General features: G+C 39.8%; 1 protein-coding gene across 4 annotated transcripts in view; it reads left to right on the top strand.

The window, feature by feature from the left end:
- POU6F2 (POU class 6 homeobox 2) overlaps positions 1–15663 on the top strand; it is a 722749-nt gene extending 707086 nt beyond the window's left edge. For 3 of the 4 annotated variants that reach the window (XM_075315111.1, XM_075315110.1, XM_075315112.1), the window contains exon 10: positions 8088–15663. In XM_075315111.1, the coding sequence (XP_075171226.1) occupies positions 8088–8592 (505 nt within the window). In that variant the 3' untranslated portion in view covers positions 8593–15663. The remainder of the gene's footprint in view (positions 1–8087) is intronic. The other variant, XM_075315113.1, reaches the window with a different exon arrangement.
- Positions 15664–19546: the final 3883 nt, after the last annotated feature.

Here is a 19546-nt window from a genome sequence, read left to right as displayed (position 1 = left end):
GGAGTGCACCACTAAATGCGTATATATTAAAAACAATAAATCAATAGGGTGCTAATTATTGCAATAAAAGGTGTAGGGTATAGGGGAATAGGGTATGCAGCAGCTTTGGTGGAGCAGGATCACAGGAGGTATGGGCGGTGCTGGAGTAGGGCGATGTTGCAGGCACTGTGGTGGGGGCTATGCTGGCTGCGGAGGGGACTGTGCTGGCTGTAGAGGTTGTGCTGTCTGTGTGCAGCAGGGCAGTGTGGCGGGTGTCACAGATGCTCTATCGGCGGTATGGGCTTCAAAGAAATGGTGCCCAGAGTCGGCACGTGTGCAGATTGAGCTCTTGACTCAGTGACAAGTCGAGATCTCATCTGCGCATGCACCACCTCCATGCACCATTTTCCTTAAGTGCACTGCTGGAAGATCAATGGGCAGGAGGCAGCATGTGAGTGCATGAGATCTTGAGCCGAGAGCTCCATCTGCACATGTGCCAACTCTGGGCGCAAATATTTGAAGCCCGCACCACCAACAGAGCATCTGGGACACCCTCTGCACTGTCCTGCTCCACACAGCCAGCACTGCCCCCACTGCAGCCAGCCCAGCCACCAGCACAGCCCCAACCGCAGCCAGCACAGCCACCAGCACAGCCCCAACCGCAGCCAGCACAGCCGCCAGCACAGCCTCCACCACAGCCATTACAGCCCCCACCACAGCCACAACAGCCAGCACAGCCTCCACCGCAGTTAACACAGCAGCCAGCACAGCCTCCATCGCAGCCAGCACAGCCCCCACCGTAGCCAGCACAGCAGCCACCACAGCCCCCACCCAGCTAGCAGAGTGCCCATTCTCCACCTCCCAGTAAGCTATATTCATATTTTAAGACGCACACATCATTTTCCTCCCAAATATTTGGGAGGAAAAGTGTGTCTTATAATCTGAAAACTACGGTAAGTGATGGTTCTCATGTACAATATTTTTCAGATTTCTCAGATCTCTGATATGTCACATGTCAGAAGATGACTTCAAAATAGAGATTCAGTTTCATGAATCTCAACACATATATTTTCATGTATGTTACTGTGGTTCCCTGAAAATAAGACAGGGGTCTTATATTATTTTTTGCTCAAAATATGGGTTAGGGCTTATTTTCAGGGGATGTCTTTATTTTCCATGAACAACAGTTCACATTTATTATTGAACAAAAAATGAACATTTATTCAAAATATAGTTATTTTGCATTCTGGAAAATCAACATAACTCTCCAAATCCTCTGTGTAATTTGTTTGTCTATCTATCTATCTATCTATCTATCTATCTATCCATCTATCTATCTGTCCCTCTATCTATCTATCTATCTATCTATCAGATCAAAAACTAATGAAAACTGTACTCCACCTTGCATAGAATTCAGGTCTTTATTGGCCCATAGGTGTATTAGCAATGTTTTAGTCCCAAGCATCTTTCTTAAGCAAGGATTGAAACGTTGCTGATACACCTATGGGCCAATAAAGGTCTTAATTCTTTGCAAAGTGGAGTGCTGCTTTCATTGTTTTTTGATCTGTCTGATGGGAATAGAATAATCACCTGGATGCCTTGCACCTGTGATTTGTAAGTTTTCTATCTATCTCTTATCTATCTGTCTATCCACACACACACACACACACACACACACACACTGCACATACATAGCTGCCAGTCTTGTGCAATAAAGAGACCTTTTGGGGCAACCTTGTCACATGGCGTGATGTCACAGAGGTCCTGAAGCAGTGTTATCATCAGGATACAAACGCTGAATCCCCTAGGAGAAAGAGGGCCCTGTGAAATTGTCCAGTTTGCTCTCCATTCCCCTATGACCAGTCCTGCTTACCAGCCTGTCTCCTGTTCAGTTCTTTTAGTCTTCTGCAATTAAGAGAATTTTTTATTACATCATGTTACATGACTGGGAAGTCATCAAAGGTCCTTAAACAATCTTAACCTCAGAATACCATTGCTGGGTTTCATAAGACAGTGGGGCCCTGAGAAATTGCGCAGTTTGACTCCTCCTAATGCCCTTCCTGACTACAGCTTATTTTTGGAGTAGGGCTTATATTTCAAGCATATTCCAAATATCCTATAAAATCATGCTAGGGCTTATTATCGGGGTAGATCTTACTTTCGGGGAAACACATACAGTATATACCATAATACTTATGCACAATACACAGATTGCAGAACCATTGCATCATTAACTGATAGTATAAACTAAGCACCTAGGAGATATAGCCTCTGTAAAAATACACCTTTATTGTGCTCATTTCTGCTTCTGTTTTGCAGAAACCAAAGTTTAATCTCATATGCTAATTGGAATTGTTGGTGCACGCTCGGTGTGGCCAGGAGCCTCAATACACCGTTGTGACCAGTGGATTTACATGGCCTGCCTCCCTGATTGACACTGCCGGCTATCTTGAGCTCTATTAGCAGGCAATGCTTCCTCCAGGCAAGTCGGCTATCAATCAGGAGAGAGGAAGGCCTAGGCTGGCGAAATGAGTGGGTGAAATGGTGCACTGAGAAGTTGACTAAGCAAGTCTGATTAAGCTTTAGTGTCTACAGAATCGAGGTAGCTGTAAGAACACTAATAGTATGTGCAAATCTTAAGTATTCACAGTAGACATTTCTGCTGCACCAAGATTCTGGCATTTACAATACAAGCAAAACTTATGAGATCTCTAAAATCTCATGGACAAGCTGCTTTTTTTCCTTGTAGTTTCAGATCAGTTCCAAATCTAAAGCATGTCAATTCGTTCAGCGTTTTTTGCAGTGTTTTTCACACATTCAAATGAATGGTGAACAAAAAGCATCAAAAACCCGTGCAAAAAAATACCAAAAAAACACACGCATTTTACAAAGTGTTTTCCCTCATTTTTTGGGGGTATAGAAATTTCTGCTGCAAATACTTAACATGTGCACAGACCTAAAAAGCAATATTTTTTTCTTTAGGAGTTAAAGTCCCCTACGAGGCAATGTGCTTAGTTTATACTGTGAGATTGGACTGACAGATTCCCTACAATATGAACTTTATGAATAAGGCAGCAAATATTTAGCGAAGAGGTTTCTATTGTTTTCTGAGACCTTGGAGTTTCTCACAAAAAAAGCCAACCAAATCTGAGCTCATTTAAGTGGATTTTGTTCTTGGTGATCCATGAAATTCTCTGTCTCTTTATCCGCTCTTTATATTTTTAATGTATTCCCTGTAGAACAGAAGTGTACTTTTCCCGCAGTTTAAGACTAAGGTTATAAATAACATCAGTATGGGGTAGTGAGCTTGCAGCTCACATTTTGCTCAATGATTTTCCATAAAACCCATTGATTGTTGTTAAATACAAAAAGCTCCATAGGATCCTCTCACTTCTATGGCATCCCCTACTGTTTTTTCTTATAAGATACCTCCCTGTAGAAAATAACCTTTATTCAGTCTATACAAGGATATCACTGCTGGGAAATTTGTTTCATGACTTGTATATTGTTATACCAAATCTCATGTAGTGAAGAATCAACACAGATAAGAAACACCAATGATCTAAATACCACCTACTTTTCTGTTGAGTAACAATTTGGGATTTTCTCCATTTCAAGGAATAAAGCTTTGAATAAAACATAAGACTGTGTTAATTTAATGTAAATATTATTTATATTGGACAGATGCAGGTTGCACCTCACTTCATACACCAGCATTGTATAGTTTTTATATACTGCATATATTCTTCCAGTTAATGTAATGTACTGCATTTTCTCTCTATATTGTATTTCCACAAACATTGTACTTTACAAACCACACAATAGCATGGCCTTACAGATGTAGCTAATACCAATGCTTCTATGTGGTCAGCCCAGCCTGCAAGAAATGCATAGCATAGCTGCTCCTTTATATTGTACTTGCATAGTGCCAAAGATACATCTACAAAATTAAAGAGTAACAGACTAACCATTCACAGCAAAGAAAATAACCCATATAGAGAACTACTAACGGAATCTGTCAGCAGGTTTTTGCTATGTAATCAGAGTACAGCATGCTGTAGAGGTTAAATAAAAATCAACTATGCCTCTTTTATCAGGCTCCATGCTATTGTTTATGTAACCTAAAGGATTTATCACCTAGTGATTATCTTTGCTGGACTACAAAGTCAGGAGCACTGCAGTCTGACGCACCACCTCCTCTGATTGGCATCTCAGTGTCAATGTACAATCTATATTGAGAGTGGGCGGGGACAGCTTTCCCAGCTCTGCTGCTTTGCTAAATCTAAGGCCAGAGTCACACTTGCGTATGACTCGGCGAGTCTCGCATCGGGATCACCCAGGGTGGCCGCACACTCTCGGACAGGAGTTTCTCAGCTGCATGTATTTCTATGCAGTTAACCCGCTCCTGTTCGAGAGTGTGCGGCCACCCCGGGTGATCCCGATGCGAGACTCGCCGAGTCATACGCAAGTGTGACTCTGGCTTAAAAGCTCAAATTGTGTCAGAATGGCTGCAGCCAGTAATCTAAGTGATACATCATTGGATTCAGCATGTTTTCCTACATTATGTTGCTCTCAGATAAGGTACAAAAAACCTGTTGACAGATTCCCTTTAATTTAAATACTACTGAAAATCCGTCCTACAGTACTAATAACCAGAACCTACTATAACCTGCCTAAAGGAGAGTCTTTAAGAAAAAAAGACTGTTCAAACAAGGCACAGATGTTTACTGCACCCATGTCATGGAATAGAATTTCAATGCTCCTCCCACCTACCTATATCTCTGCCATCCTCTGTTTCCTGCAAAGCCAGAGCTGTCTATCATGGAAGATGAGCAGAGAAGGTTCCAAAACAAGTAGGAGCTAAGATGCACTGCAATTCTTGGCCGTTTGCTGAATTCTTCTGCTTGATTTGAGCAGTAGTTTTGCCCTGTCAGAATGTCTTTAAAAATAATCTGTCGCCAGGATTTTGCTACCTACTCTGAGAACAGCATGATTTAAGGGCAGAGACCGTGATTCCAGTGATGAGTAACTTACTGGGCTGCTTGCTGCAGTATTGTTAAAATCACAGTTTTGTCATGTGCAGCTCTACCAGTTCTCTGAATGCTGAACACTATATAACCCTGCCACACCCCTAATTGATAGCTTTCTGTATATACTGTGCCTAAGCAGAAAGTTGCCAATCAGTGGTGGGAGGTGGGTTTATGCAGAGCTCATGAATATGGAGGACTACATTACATGTCACCAGATTTACTAGTCATCTAATGATAATCTTCTGCTGATAAAACTGTGATGTAGTGCAACTAATACTATAAGTATACTACATGTCATCACAGAAATAAAAAGATACAGATGCACTAATCATGTGACCCACAGACAAATCCCAATTCTTCCAAAAAATTGCAGTTTTCAATTGTTAACATGACTGACCTTAAAAGAAAGTCATACCACATGAAATAGTTAATAATTAACACTTCCCATATGTAGACATTATCTTATAATCTTTTATACATCCATTTTTGGGAGAGACATTAAACAGCAGTTATAGTCAGCAGCAATTTTTCAAATTCTTCATAAAAAGATATTTTCAGAAACCTTTTTTTAGGGGTCAGTGTAGTTCTTCATTGCCTTAAAGTGCCTATATATATATATTAAAAGGCCCACCCTAAATCACACCATTTAAAAAGTGTACCCCTCATAGTATGTTAAAAAAGTAATCAGTACGTTTGTTAAAGGGAATCTTCCAGAAGGTTTTATATGATAGCAGCATGATGTAGACAGAGACCCTGATTTCAATAAGTGGTGGGTGCGGGGTTACACAGATTAGCCTGACAAACTCTCAGGAGATATGTAGTAAGGCCTAAGACACACGGCATGAAAATTGTAGAGAGTGGAATGCAATGTTTTATGACATTCCACTCTGACCAATATTAGCCTATGTCCCAGCACCCATGAGCGATTATTTTCTCAGCCCTAATTGGACCGAGAAAATAGTCCCAGCATGCTGAGATTGTAATGAGACTCTTCTTTCTCTCGCACCCATTCAAGTGTATGGGGCGAGAGAAAAATCGCACTGCACTCGCAGTACACCGGATACGGAGGAGAGAGGGAGATAAATCCCTCCCCTCCTCCGTGCCTCCCTGCCCCCCCCTCAGCGCTGGCCCGCCCCCACTCAGTCGGCTCACCCCTCGCAGCTGAGGTCCAATCGCATGATCGGACCTCAGTCGCAGTGACACTCGCATGACACTTGGCTCCTGCTGTGCTGGCAGAGTGAGCAGAGTGTCATGCAAGGATCACAGTAGATCCCTGTGTGACCCCGACCTAAGGCATGATTTCCTGCTGATGAAACACTGATTGTATTGACAGTACGGTACACAGCCTAATAAAAGAACACATGAATGTAATCAGGCTCTCTGCTCCTATATCATGCTGCTCTCAGATTAAATAGAAAAAGCCTGTTGACAGATTATAACCTATGGGGCTGCTCACATGTCTGTATTTGTACACATGCTACACATACTGTGTGTCTGTGCAACACACATGGGGACATGTCCACTTTTTACCATCAACATGGATGTCAAGGGCCCATACCCGTCTATGAAAAACATGGCATTCATGTGCCATCTGTGTGCTGTCTGTCTTTAAAGGGAACCTGTCAGGTGTAATATGCACTCAGAACCACAAGTGGTTCTGGGTACATATGGCTAATCCCTGCCTAACTGTCCCTGTATACACTAGCATAGATAAAGAGATCTATAGATAAAGTATTTCTAAAGCTCTTTTATCATATGCTAATGAGGCCAGGGACTAGTCGCAAGGGCATTACTTCCCTTGGCTAGTCGGCCCCCATAGAATGTAAGCACGCTCCTGTGGGCCCTTGTTTCTCAACACTATATCGATGTGCCTATGAAAACTAACTAGTGAACCACCTCTTTAATTAGGCAGCACTTTTCAATGGAATAACATACAGGGGTTTATATAACCAAAAAAAACAAAATAAATCAGTTACACATACAATTGTTTACAGCAGGGGTTTTTTTTTTTACTTTTTTTTTATTGAGTTCTTACAAGTTTATGGTCCTCTACACCAAAATAACACATTGCTGAATTTACCTTTCATTCGTGTCCTGAACCCCATATAAAATAAGCAAAAAATTACCGGACTCATAGTTGGCTTATAGGCCCCCAGAAAACCATTACCTATCTCCACATGTTGTACAATACTCAGTGTGGTTCATATGTGGTCCACCATTTGGGATTTCTTTTTTTACATAAATGTATTTAGCCAAGGCTAAATAGCAGTTTTGCATTTGGGTTTCATTAAACATTTTGCACCATTTATTTTCTATCATCTCTGTGTTGTTCTGTCTATACCTTGGTGCAGAATGAGTAATCTGTGAATCCATCATCAGCCTTCTTCTTTTACGCCTTTTCCTGAGCTCCGCTGACCACAGAGCACATCAAAGTTGAATGTGCAGGGAAACAAATGATTCAACATTTTTTAATGAAACCCAATTGTAAAATATATATATTTTATCCCCAAATTCAAGCAATTAAGTGAAAACAAATGTGCCCAAAGGTGGAAAACACTATTATCATCACCAGCAGTAATCCATCCTAGGGAAAGTATGATAACTCTGGGGCTACAGATTCTGTACAAACAGCAACCTATGTCATAATTACCAACACTTACCTGCATAGAATTCTATGTAATCTACTATACATGTACATAACAGAAAACAGAGCAAATTTAGCTGCATATCGCAATTATAAAATCACTACTAACACCAGTTACTCATTTTTGTAACCTACTTTTCACAAAAATATAATTAAAAAGTGGCAATAACAAAACTGAAGTTGCTCATTTAAGACCCTAAAACTGCATCTTTTGTTAATCCGGTACACTTTATTTTTATTTACTATACGTTATACATTTTTCTTTCTTTAATAATGGCTATTTTAAGTGTTGCATGTCTGTGATTAGAATTGTTTTATCTTAGAACATAATGACCTTATTAATTACCTCTGCCAGTCCATTGGTTAGGCAGGCAGGAAGTCCCACCCTGGCAGAGCATCAGTGTAAGACTCTTCTTTTTCAATTTTCCCCTCAGACACACCATCCTGAGAAGCCACTTTTTCCTACCACAGGAAGCCCAAGAGAACACTATAGCTAGCAGTCTGACAGCCAAACTGAACCCTGGCCTTTTGTATCCTGCCAGGTTTGAAAAGCTGGACATCACCCCTAAAAGTGCCCAGAAGATAAAGCCAGTCCTTGAGAGGTGGATGGCTGAGGCTGAGGCCCGCCACCGAGCAGGTATGCAGAACCTGACAGAATTTATCGGCAGCGAGCCTTCAAAAAAACGCAAGAGGCGCACATCATTCACTCCACAGGCGCTTGAGATCTTGAACGCCCATTTTGAGAAGAACACACACCCCTCTGGACAGGAAATGACGGAAATCGCAGAGAAGCTGAACTATGACCGGGAAGTTGTCCGGGTGTGGTTCTGCAACAAGCGACAGGCACTCAAGAACACAATAAAACGCTTAAAACAACACGAGCCAGGCACAGGAGGCCCTATGGAGTCTTTAACAGACTCAATGGAAGAAAATTCCTAAAACTTTGAGATTCAACTCTGTGAAATGCCTGTTCATCATTCTTGTAAGTAAAAAAACTGAACAAAACACAGGTGGACAGAACAATTTGTTAATGAACTGTATTCATGAGTTTTCCAAAAACATTGCACAACACTTAGTGTGTGTGATAGTAGTTCAGAAAAAAAAAGATTTTTTTTTTCTATGGACGTCACAAAAATACCAAATAACTGAATACTTTGTGTGTATAATATGACAATGCGAACAGTGTTTGAAAAACAGGATAATGTTTTATCTATGTAAAAAGAAACCAAGCCTGCCACCTGGAGGATCGATTGTAGACTTTCAGGTTCTAAAGTGCTCATTCACTACGAAATCTTCACTGATAACCAAAGCCAGAAAAATGGTGTTGCAAATGTAGATTGTTGGACTTCTCTATAATGAGCATAATGTTGTGTTTCACATCTCACTGTCTATTGTATGAAAAACAAAAATAAGAAAAATGTACCTTTTATTTCAAATTGTTACTTTATGTTGAGACATAACGTATATTTTGCCACGTACTATTTTTTCACTAGATTTTCAACTGACATGAAGGTAAATTCAGTTTTGCTAACATAGCCTTTTTCATGTTTATACATGAGAAGAACGAATTCTACTTGGTTTGCGTCATACAGTGCCAATGAATTATTATTTTCTTGGTGCGTGTAGTTTCCTTGTTCCTCAAGGAAATTTTTTTCCATTCCAAAATGATAGGAGAAGAAATAGGGTTTCCACAATTGCGTTTTGCAGCCATTTTCTGTATTCTCTCCAAAGCCTCTTAGCCAAAGAAAAATATTCTCAATCTTAAAAAGCAGCTCATCAAAACCAACCAAATAGGAAACTTAAGGATTAATAGGGTGTTTTTCACATGTGCATAAGTAGCTGTTTATTGGTTTATGTGAGTGGGTATTTATAATGCCTTTATAATGTGAAACTGACCTGAAAGGAACAAAAGATCCGTGTTTGCAGACTGAAATCAATGACTGATGAGATACCTGCAGACAGTTCTACATACACAATTTTGCTCCATAATGCTGATCTCTAACATTAAAAGTTTGTATCCTCCAGCATTGAAGTTTAAAGAAAGCTGCAGGTAGTTTATAATTAGTTTTAACAGGAGCCACACCTAGACAATCAATATTCGAAAGTTGTATCATAAAATCACACTAAAAATATTGTATAAAGTACCGTGTGTAATTTACTGTGTGTGCTAATGCATATGGCTCATGTCAGGTAAAGTGCTGCTGCCCAATCTCACAATAGCATGAACTTTATGTACTATCTTTATCCTAATATGCTCACCAAACATGCTGTCAGCTGCATCTTTTGGTGGCTGTCACAACCATACACTGTGTCATATGTTAATACAACATAATGATTCTCCATGGGTCACTAGCATGGTATATCACTTGTCATGTTACTGCTGTCACTGTGTACTCCTGGTCCTGGGACTTTGTGTTTCTTTTATTTAAAGAGGAGCTGTCAGCAAAATATAAGATCCCCTAACTCAGGGGTGTCAAACTGAAATACACAAAGAGCCAAAGTTAAACACTTGGAGAAAGTCATGGGCCAACCTTGTAGCGGGCCCCACATTGTCCTCCATACAGAATTATAGCTCTCACATAGCCCTCCATACAGAATAATGGGCCCAACATGGTCCTCCATACAGAATACTAGGCACCACATAGTCCTCCATACAGAATAACAGGTCCCACATAGTCCTCTGTATAGAAAAATGGGCCCCACATAGTCCTCCATACAGAATAATGTGCCTCATATAATCGTCTGTTCAAAATAAAGGGATCCACATAGCCCTCCATACAGAATATTGAGCTCAATATAGTCCTCCACACAGAATAATGTGTCCCACATAGTCCTCCAAACTGAATATTGGGCCTCATATAGTCCTCCAAACAGAATAATGGGTCCCATATAGCCCTCCATACTGAATAATTGGTCTCACATAGTCCTCCATACAGAATAATGAACACTGCATAGCTGTCCAAACAGAATAATGTGCCCCACATAGTCCTCCATACAGAATAATAGCCCCCACATAGTCCTCCATACAGAATAATGGGCCCCACATAGTCCTCCATACAGAATAATGGGTCTCACTTAGTTCTCCATACAGAAAAATGTGCGCCATATAGTCCTCCACACAGATAAATGGGCCCTGCGTAGCCCTCCATACACAATAGTGTGCCCCACGTAGTCCTCCATATCAAATAATGTCCTCTGCATAGCCCTTCATACAGAATAATGTGCCCCACATAGTCCTCCATACAGAATATTGTCCTTTGCATAACCCTCAATACAGAATAATGTGCCACACATAGTCATCCCTACAGAATAATGTGCCACACATAGTCATCCTTACAGAATAATGTGCCACACATAGTCATCCATACAGAATAATGTGCCACACATGGTCCTCGTCCTCCATAGAGAATAATGTGCTACACATAGCCCTCCATACAGAATAATGGGCCCCACATAGTCCTCCATACAGAATAATAGCCCCACATAGTTCCCCATACAGAATAATGGGCCCCACATAGCCCTTCATACAGAATAATTGGCCCCACATAGTCACCCATACCGAATAATGGGCCCAACATAGTCCTCCATACAGAATAATGGCCCCACATAGTCACCCATACAGAATAATGGCCCCATATAGTCCTCCATACATAATGGACCCCATATAGCCCTCCATACAGAATAATGGTCCCACATAGTCCTCCATACAGAAAAAATTGATCCTACATAGTCCTTCATATAGAATAATGGCCCCACATAGTCCTCCATACAGAATAATGGGCCCCACATATTCACCCATACAGAATAATGGGCCCAACATAGTCCTCCATACAGAATAATGACCCCATATAGTCCTCCATACAGAATAATGGACCCCATATAGCCCTCCATACAGAATAATGGTTCCACATAGTCCTCCATACAGAAAGTTGGGCTCCTGGAAATGAGGGCCAAATAAAATCAGCCTGCTGGCTAGATGTGACTCGTGGGCTAGAGTTTTGCATTTGTGCCCTAATTACACTTATGACTGTATAGTCCCTTTAATAGTTATTACATTCATACCTTGCATATAGTGTTTTGTTGTTTGAGAAATCCATCCTAGAAGATTTAGTTCCAACTGCAGCGAGGCAGGTCTGCACTCCCAGCTCTGCTATACGCACTGCCTTTTCCCAGCCCATGGACAGTCTCCAAGCTCTGATAGACAGGTCACTTTTCTCTCAGTGATCTCCTCTGTGCAGGTATCGGCATTGCCATGCTTTATCTCATCAGATGGGGTGGCATATGCACAACACACTCCTAATCAGTAGACTGGCTCTGACAACATCGTTACAAGCAAACATACCCTTTATGAAACAAACAGGGGTAATGCCTACACAGAGAAGACATGTCATTAAATATGTCATATCAAAGCCCAGAGGCTTGGGGTGGGTAAGTGAAAGGGGCGGCACACAGGGAAGCTGGAAGTGCAGCACCTGTCCCACTGCAGTTGCTATTTAACAGTAAAGTTTTAAGGATAGTTTTTTCAAAAATGCCCAAACAAAATCTTGCAAGTAAGGCACAATTGTTTTTAGCATTAGTTGGGCTTTACACATAGGGGTGAATATCCTGATGACAGGCCCTCTTAAATCAATGGCCATATGATCTATGATTGGGTCCTAGATATTTCAACCAGAGTAAAACACACGTGTTCCATTTGGTTAACGAATGTTAGTTTCATGAAATAAACGTGCTATGCTATTTATGTAGTGTGTCCACTCAAATTAGATGTATCGTAAATGCATAGAGCACTACACAAATAGCATGCGTGGTATACAGAAACACCACATCTGGGTACTCAGTGTACAGGTCACACCCCTCAGAAGTAGATGGTATCTACAAAGAATTATAAAAGTAGCAATGGGAGAAAGGAAGGATTGGTTCCCTAAAATAAAAAATGGAGTGTTGAAAATTGTAGGAAATGCAGCTTTCTTTATACCTATGCTAGATCTATCATTTTTAATTTTTAGATAACACGTTTATATGGGAACTGTATTTTCAACAAACTTTGGATAAATCAAAAGGACAAGTGAATCTAAAAGTCTCCATACACATGTGTTACTTTGATCATAACGAACAATAATCAGCTAACTCAGCGGAACAAGGGATTATTCGTTTCCACCAATGGCTAACAGGCAAGCGTTCACTAACGTCCAAAAGATCTATCCAGCATGTTAGATTTTTTTCAGAAATCATAAGCACTAGATATTTTATCAATCCAAAAAAAATCTAACATGATCACATCCACACAACTGAGAGCAGCTGCTTAAAGGGGTTGTCCACTACTAGGACAACCCCTTCTAGTTACACATGTTTCCCCATACTAAAATAATAAAGACTATACTCACCTTCCATACTGCCACCCTTCCAGCAGCGTTCCGGATCACGGTGCCGGGGCTCACATGGGGTTGTGACGTCACGAAAGCCCAACGTCCAATGAGATCCAGCTTCCTTGTCCCTGTCTTCGGTTCAAACAATTAATAGGAAGTGAGTGAGCGCAGCCACAGCAGGAGGTGAGTACAGTTATTATTTTACCTGACAGAAACATGTGGAATCAGAAGAGGTTGTCCTAATAGTGGACAACCCCTTTCATGTTTGCCACAGTCCGGCTGCTGTATATTCTCTCTGTGTGGCAGAGTATGAAGAGTCAATTGCAAATTAAGAAATAGAGCCTGCATTGGGAACAACTAGCCACAATTCCACATACAAATCTTATATTTACAGATATGGGGGTATTCTTCATATAGCCAAAGAGGACAACTTATTCTGAAAGTGAATCGAAAGTACAGTTACTCTTGCATATTAATCAAATGGATTCATACCTTTGATTATATATTCTCAATTGAATAGGATTTCACACTTTTATGATGAGACAATTTATTTGTATGAATCCAAGGAAGTTACAGCCAGCTAGCTGCCATTTTATTGTATTCGGACAGCTGAGAAGGGAAGGGATTAAAATAAAATAATATTACAGTCATCTGTTGTAGGCCATAGCTTCCCTAGTCCTTTGCGCAGGCTAGACATGTGAATATGATGGGGTTTTTAATATTTGTTTTTCTAACCCCTTCCCTCCCCAATGTGTATCATGCTTTGGGGTCTGGAGGGAGCACTTTTGATTCCTCATCTCAAATTTTTATACGGGATGAATGTACAAATAGTTTGGTAGCTATGTAAAAACAATACATTACTAATTCTAGGTTGCAACTGGTATTACACTTCAGAGCTGCATTCGGATTTCTGCTAGTGACATTGGAAAAATGAGCTCCTCTGATTCAGTGGGAAGATTACTTTTTCCTACTAAATCATGTTAGTGCACAATGCCCTGTATAATAATGATGCTTCCCAGAATACAGATTCCCAGACCGAGATGTGTGTTCAGTCCTTGAAGCAACAAGGAATGTTGGGAGATTTCAGCACTTAAGCATGGAAAATTGTGAATGCAGCTCTGGACTATATTACAGACTACAAACGTGAAGGATAAGAAATGAAAGTGATTATTGGTTTGCCAATTAATCAAAGTGTGCTAACATTTCTCATAATACAGAAAGTATGGAAAACTGTGTGTCAACAAGCTATACGGCTACTGTCTCTAATGTGTTATGATCAAAATTGTTGCTGGAAATGCACAACTTACATACTGAATAATGCTAGTGTTCATCTACAAATGTATCCTATACTGGAAAATTCTAAATATTAACAGGCTGCAACTCACATTACAATTGCTAGGTAGTTATATATCGAGACCTAAAGCAACTGGTCATTTCTGATCACTTATGTGAAAACCAAGTTAACAGGAAAGGTAAGGAAGTATCCAACCTGCATTCTAGACAAAACATTTTTTTGCATGTCGACAAAAAAATTAAAACCTAGGTGCCAATTCATCAAAATTAGCGTAATGCACCAGTGTTGCTGAAATAGAAGGCGCCATATTCATTAAGAGGCTCATGCCACTTAAAAGAATTTGGTGCCTCTTCTAAGGCTGTGACCGCACTTTCCGTTTTCACCTGCGTTTCAGGTGCTTTTTAGGTCTGTTTTGAACTGCAGCGTTTTCATGACAGAAGGCATGCGTTTTGATTTTCCTGCAAAGTCCATGGAAATTGTAGATTTCCTGTCCGCACTTTGCGTTTCCAAATGCTGCGTTTAATTTGCATATTTTGTGGCAAAAACCATGCGTTCAAAGAAGCAGCATGTCAATTTTTTTTGCCATTTGGGCAACGTTTTGCTAACATTGAAGTCAATGAGAAGTAGCAAAAATCAACCAACATCAAAATTCCAGCGTTTTACTTACTTTTTAGCTGCAGAAACAATTAGTTTTGGACTACATAAACGCATGCTTTTCTGACTTCAAAATAATGGAATAATATGTCCCTTTACACACACACATAGTCCGACAATTAAAATAAAGAATATTATTTAATTATTGATAATTTTTGGCAAAAATAGTATAAAACCGCTATAATTTCATTAAATATAACTATTTCCGTTATGATTTAAATAATTATATGTCTTTTCTTTTTTTTTCCCTTTTTTCATAGTGTTTGTATGTTAAAACTTTATTTTATTGTGTCATTGTATTCAAAACGCATCTGACTTTAGGCAATGAAAAAACAAGTAAAAAGCGCTAAAAACGCAGCTAAAACGCGGTAAATACGCATGCGTATTTACCACGTTTTGATGGTTAAAAGCAACTTTTGCAAAAGCAATTTCTGGCAAAATATGCGTTTTGAACTGCAACTAGGATGACGCAAAGTGCGCACATAGCCTAAGTGCCGTGCACCTATATGTGCTGTGCTAGAAATTCTACCCTAGTCTAAGGCGGGCTTTGCACGTTGCGACATCGCAGGTGCGATGTCGGTGGGGTCAAATTGAAAGTGACGTACATCCGGCATCGCATGCGACATCGCAGTGTGTAAAGCCTAGATGATACGATTAACGAGCGCAAAAGCGTCGTAATCGTATCATCGGTATAGCGTCGGCGTAATCCATAATTATGCTAACGCGATGGTCCGATGTTGTTCCTCGCTCCTGCGGCAGCACACATCGCTGTGTGTGAAGTCGCAGGAGCGAGGAACATCTCCTACCGGCGTCACCGCGGCTTCCGTAGGTTATGCGGAAGGAAGGAGGTGGGCGGGATGTTTACATCCTGCTCATCTCCGCCCTTCCGCTCCTATTGGCCGCCTGCCATGTGACGTCGCAGTGACGCCGCACGACCCACCCCCTTAATAAGGAGGTGGGTCGCCGTCCAGAGCGACGGTCGCAGGGCAGGTGAGTGCATGTGAAGCCGGCGTAGCGATAATTTTCGCTACGCCAGCTTTCACAAGATATCGTACCTGCGACGGGGGCGGGAACTATCGCGTGCGTCATCGCAGCATCGGCTTGCGATGTCGCAACGTGCAAAGTACCCCTAAGACTGCAGTAGAATTTCTGGAATTCAAAGTGCAATCAATTTTCAAAAAATTGACAAGCAGGCATTACTATACCCCCTTCCAACCTGACCTTGACCCAGCTCAGATCATTTTGGTGCAGCTGAGTCAAACTGGTGAAAAAAATGCCAAAAGTCACTAATTTTTTTGTGCACCTTTTGTCACGCAAAAAAATGTACAACTTTTTTAGGCCACAATATTCTGACATTAAAGGTTTGATGAATCGGCCCCCTAGTGTTTTTCAGCAAATCGGCCACAAATGTGAATGATAGTTAACAATGCACAATTATGTTTACCTCACAAATGGACACACCAAAGGAAAAATCTTTTAGAAGTAGATCACGTATGTTTTTATATCCAAATATCAGTCATAAAAATCTCAAAATGATTTAATCGTTTACTATACTGCAGTCTGTAGTAAGACTGTTAAAGCAGCAGAAAACCAAAATGATATTGGACGTGTGTATTTAGTGATCTATCTTCACCATCCTCATCGTTGGGGAAAGATTCTCTACCTTCCAAACTGACTATATCCACATGCACGTTTTGTCTTGTAACACAGCTTATAAAATGAGTGTAAATAACTACAAAAACTGTGCTGCAAAACTCCCAAAACAGTCAGTCCCTTCTGCATTGAGCCACCGAATCAGCTCTTTACACACTGTAACATTTTTTTACCGTTTTATAATTTTATATTATGTTTTTTGTATTCTTGAAATGTGATGAAATGCATCCGATATTCATTTGAGTAATTCTTGCAGGCCCGAGAAGAAGAAATATCTCGATGGGAAAGCTGTACTGTAAATATGTAAACCATAATTGTTTGTAGCACTTATCCCTTTTAATTAACTTATTGCATATAAAGACCATGTCACTTTTGGAAAAAACAGAAAATGTAAAAAAAAAAGGGGGGGAAAATGCACTTTTCTTTTGTACATTTTTGTTCAATGCTCTAAGTTCTCTGTGTTTTGGACACTGTATACTGAATGGATACAGAAAAATTATTGTATAGTTGTATTTTAATCTATTGGATTTGTCCACTGGAAGAATAATCTGTTGATGTCCACTTTAGTGCTGAGATCCAAAGTAGCAGCTCCACTAACAGACCTTGAACAGAAAAATGTTTAGTAACGTGTTCTGAGTAGGTTTTATGAAGATGACTACCACAGTTGGTGAGATTCAGTGGCATCCTAAGACTTGTGTAAGAATTTTTCTGATATCACATATCCCTATCAACTACCTTGCCTCCCAGACAATCTTTGGTAAGAAGGCTAAACAGTAAATATTCCAGGGCTAAAAGGGGTGCAGAGCATCAGCTTGGGCCCTTCAGTTACATAAGTAAATAGCAAAGGGCACTCATGCGATACAGTGAGTGAAACCTATAGACAAACATCACGTAAAATCCATTTTGTGAGTTTTCGCACAGATTCTCAGACTACTTCCACATACTTTGTAATCATATTCAGCTAAAAGTAGTGATGAGTGAGCACTACCATGTTCAGATGTTCGGTACTATTCATGAGCAGTTGGATGCTCGGGTAGACGCAACTTGAGGACCCGAGTATAATTAAAGTCAAGCCTTTTTCCGGAAGAGTTCCCAGAAAAATGCTCAAGCTCCCCATTGACTTACATTATACGCAGATCCTCGAGTTGCACCATCCAAGCATCCAACTGCTCATTACGAATACTAAGCACCCGACCATGGTAGTGCTCACTCATCACTAGTTAGAAGTCAATGGAATGTTCTTTTCTGCTTAATAACTACAAACTAAAAAGTATAGAATTTATTAGCTTATGCACATGAAGAAAAAGAAAACTAAAATTTTCTTGCTTTCAAATATCTAAACTTGAGAGTTAAACTTGAAAGGTTAAACTTTAAACAGCTGTTTGCAAATTCAATATCAAAACTCTGAGAAAAAGCAACCTAGAAAGTCTTCTGGATTTAAATTCCTTTTACTGAATTGATCAATTATAAATTCATGTATAGTTGTAAAAAAAGATCCGAATAGAATTTTTTTTTTTTTTTTTTTTTTTTTTTTTCGAATAGAATTTTTTACTTTTTTCTTTAATGTATTCATTTGTATTTAGTCATTAATTTAATTAATTTGAAAAATGGCAAATTCATTATTCTAAATGCAACGATAACACGGATCCAAGCACATAATTCATAGATTGACCAGTTAATAGATCTGCACTGTTCAGTACTTCTCTTCTACTATGGTTGGCTGTGAACACTGCAGGGCCCCTTTAATTTTATATTCTGAAGGAAATACCTGATTTTTTGATCCATATGTGTTCCATAACATCATACTATAAACAGTATTTTTTAACAAATAGAAGTTCTCTAGTATCTGAAATACTTAAAAATATCAAATCAGATAAAAAAAATCACTGTGTCAAAGTAGAGATTATGGAAAATAATGGTAAAGTATACATCCGTTTTATGGAAATATTAGATCATGAATCAGGCCCTCTTGATATGTCCGTGTTTCCAGTATGTGTGGTGTCTGGTTTCACACGTACTAGAGACACAGTCACACACATACATATTAAAACCTTTGTTGTTCTTCATACCTCTGTGATTTTACATGGGCCATGTGTCCAAGTTATGCACACAAAGACATGTCCGTTCTTTACCATCAAGACAGATGAAAAGGGCCAATAGAAGTCTATGGGTCTGAGAAAAACGCGTACAGTACATGAATGACATACATGTAGTGTCCGTGTGATAAGGACCAGAATTAAATGCATTCAGTCTAAAAATAACAGCCTGCAGCCAAATCAGATGTGGAGCATCACAAGGTTCTCCATTCCTGGCACTTTGCCTTGGCTCTTCCCAATTACCCTGGTGCCGTAGCAATCGAGGTAATGGTTTATGGGGTTGATATCAGCTGTGTAGTATCAGCTGGCATCAAGCCGAGGGTGTTATTAATGGAGAGGTATCTATCAAACACACCCATCACACACAAAAATATTTCAATAAACTCTCCCCAAAACTTTCCCTCATTTACCATTTTATATATATAAAAAAAAAAAACAAAAAAAAAAAAAACACATGCACCCTCCATCATATTCCAGGGAATCCACCATAGTCTAAAAAAGGATATCTGGAAAAAAAACATACAAACACAGAGAAATAAAACAAGACACTTACCCTTTACCACTGGAATTTCTTTTCTTTCTTTCGAATAAAATATTGAACAATGGGAGTGAATAATGAAATTAATTATTTTTTTGTGTGTGTGTTTTTTTTATTATTGGATTAGTAATGGGGGTGATAGACACCTCTCCATTACTAACCTCTGGGCTTGATGCTAGCTGACACTACACAATTGACATCAATCAAATCTATCTTTCTATCTATATATCCATCTAATATCTATCTATCTATCTATATATCCATCTAATATCTATCTATCTAATATCTATCC

Source organism: Anomaloglossus baeobatrachus, chromosome 6, assembly GCF_048569485.1.
Source record: "Anomaloglossus baeobatrachus isolate aAnoBae1 chromosome 6, aAnoBae1.hap1, whole genome shotgun sequence".
NCBI lineage: Eukaryota > Metazoa > Chordata > Amphibia > Anura > Aromobatidae > Anomaloglossus > Anomaloglossus baeobatrachus.
This window is presented reverse-complemented; position numbering and strand designations above follow the sequence as displayed.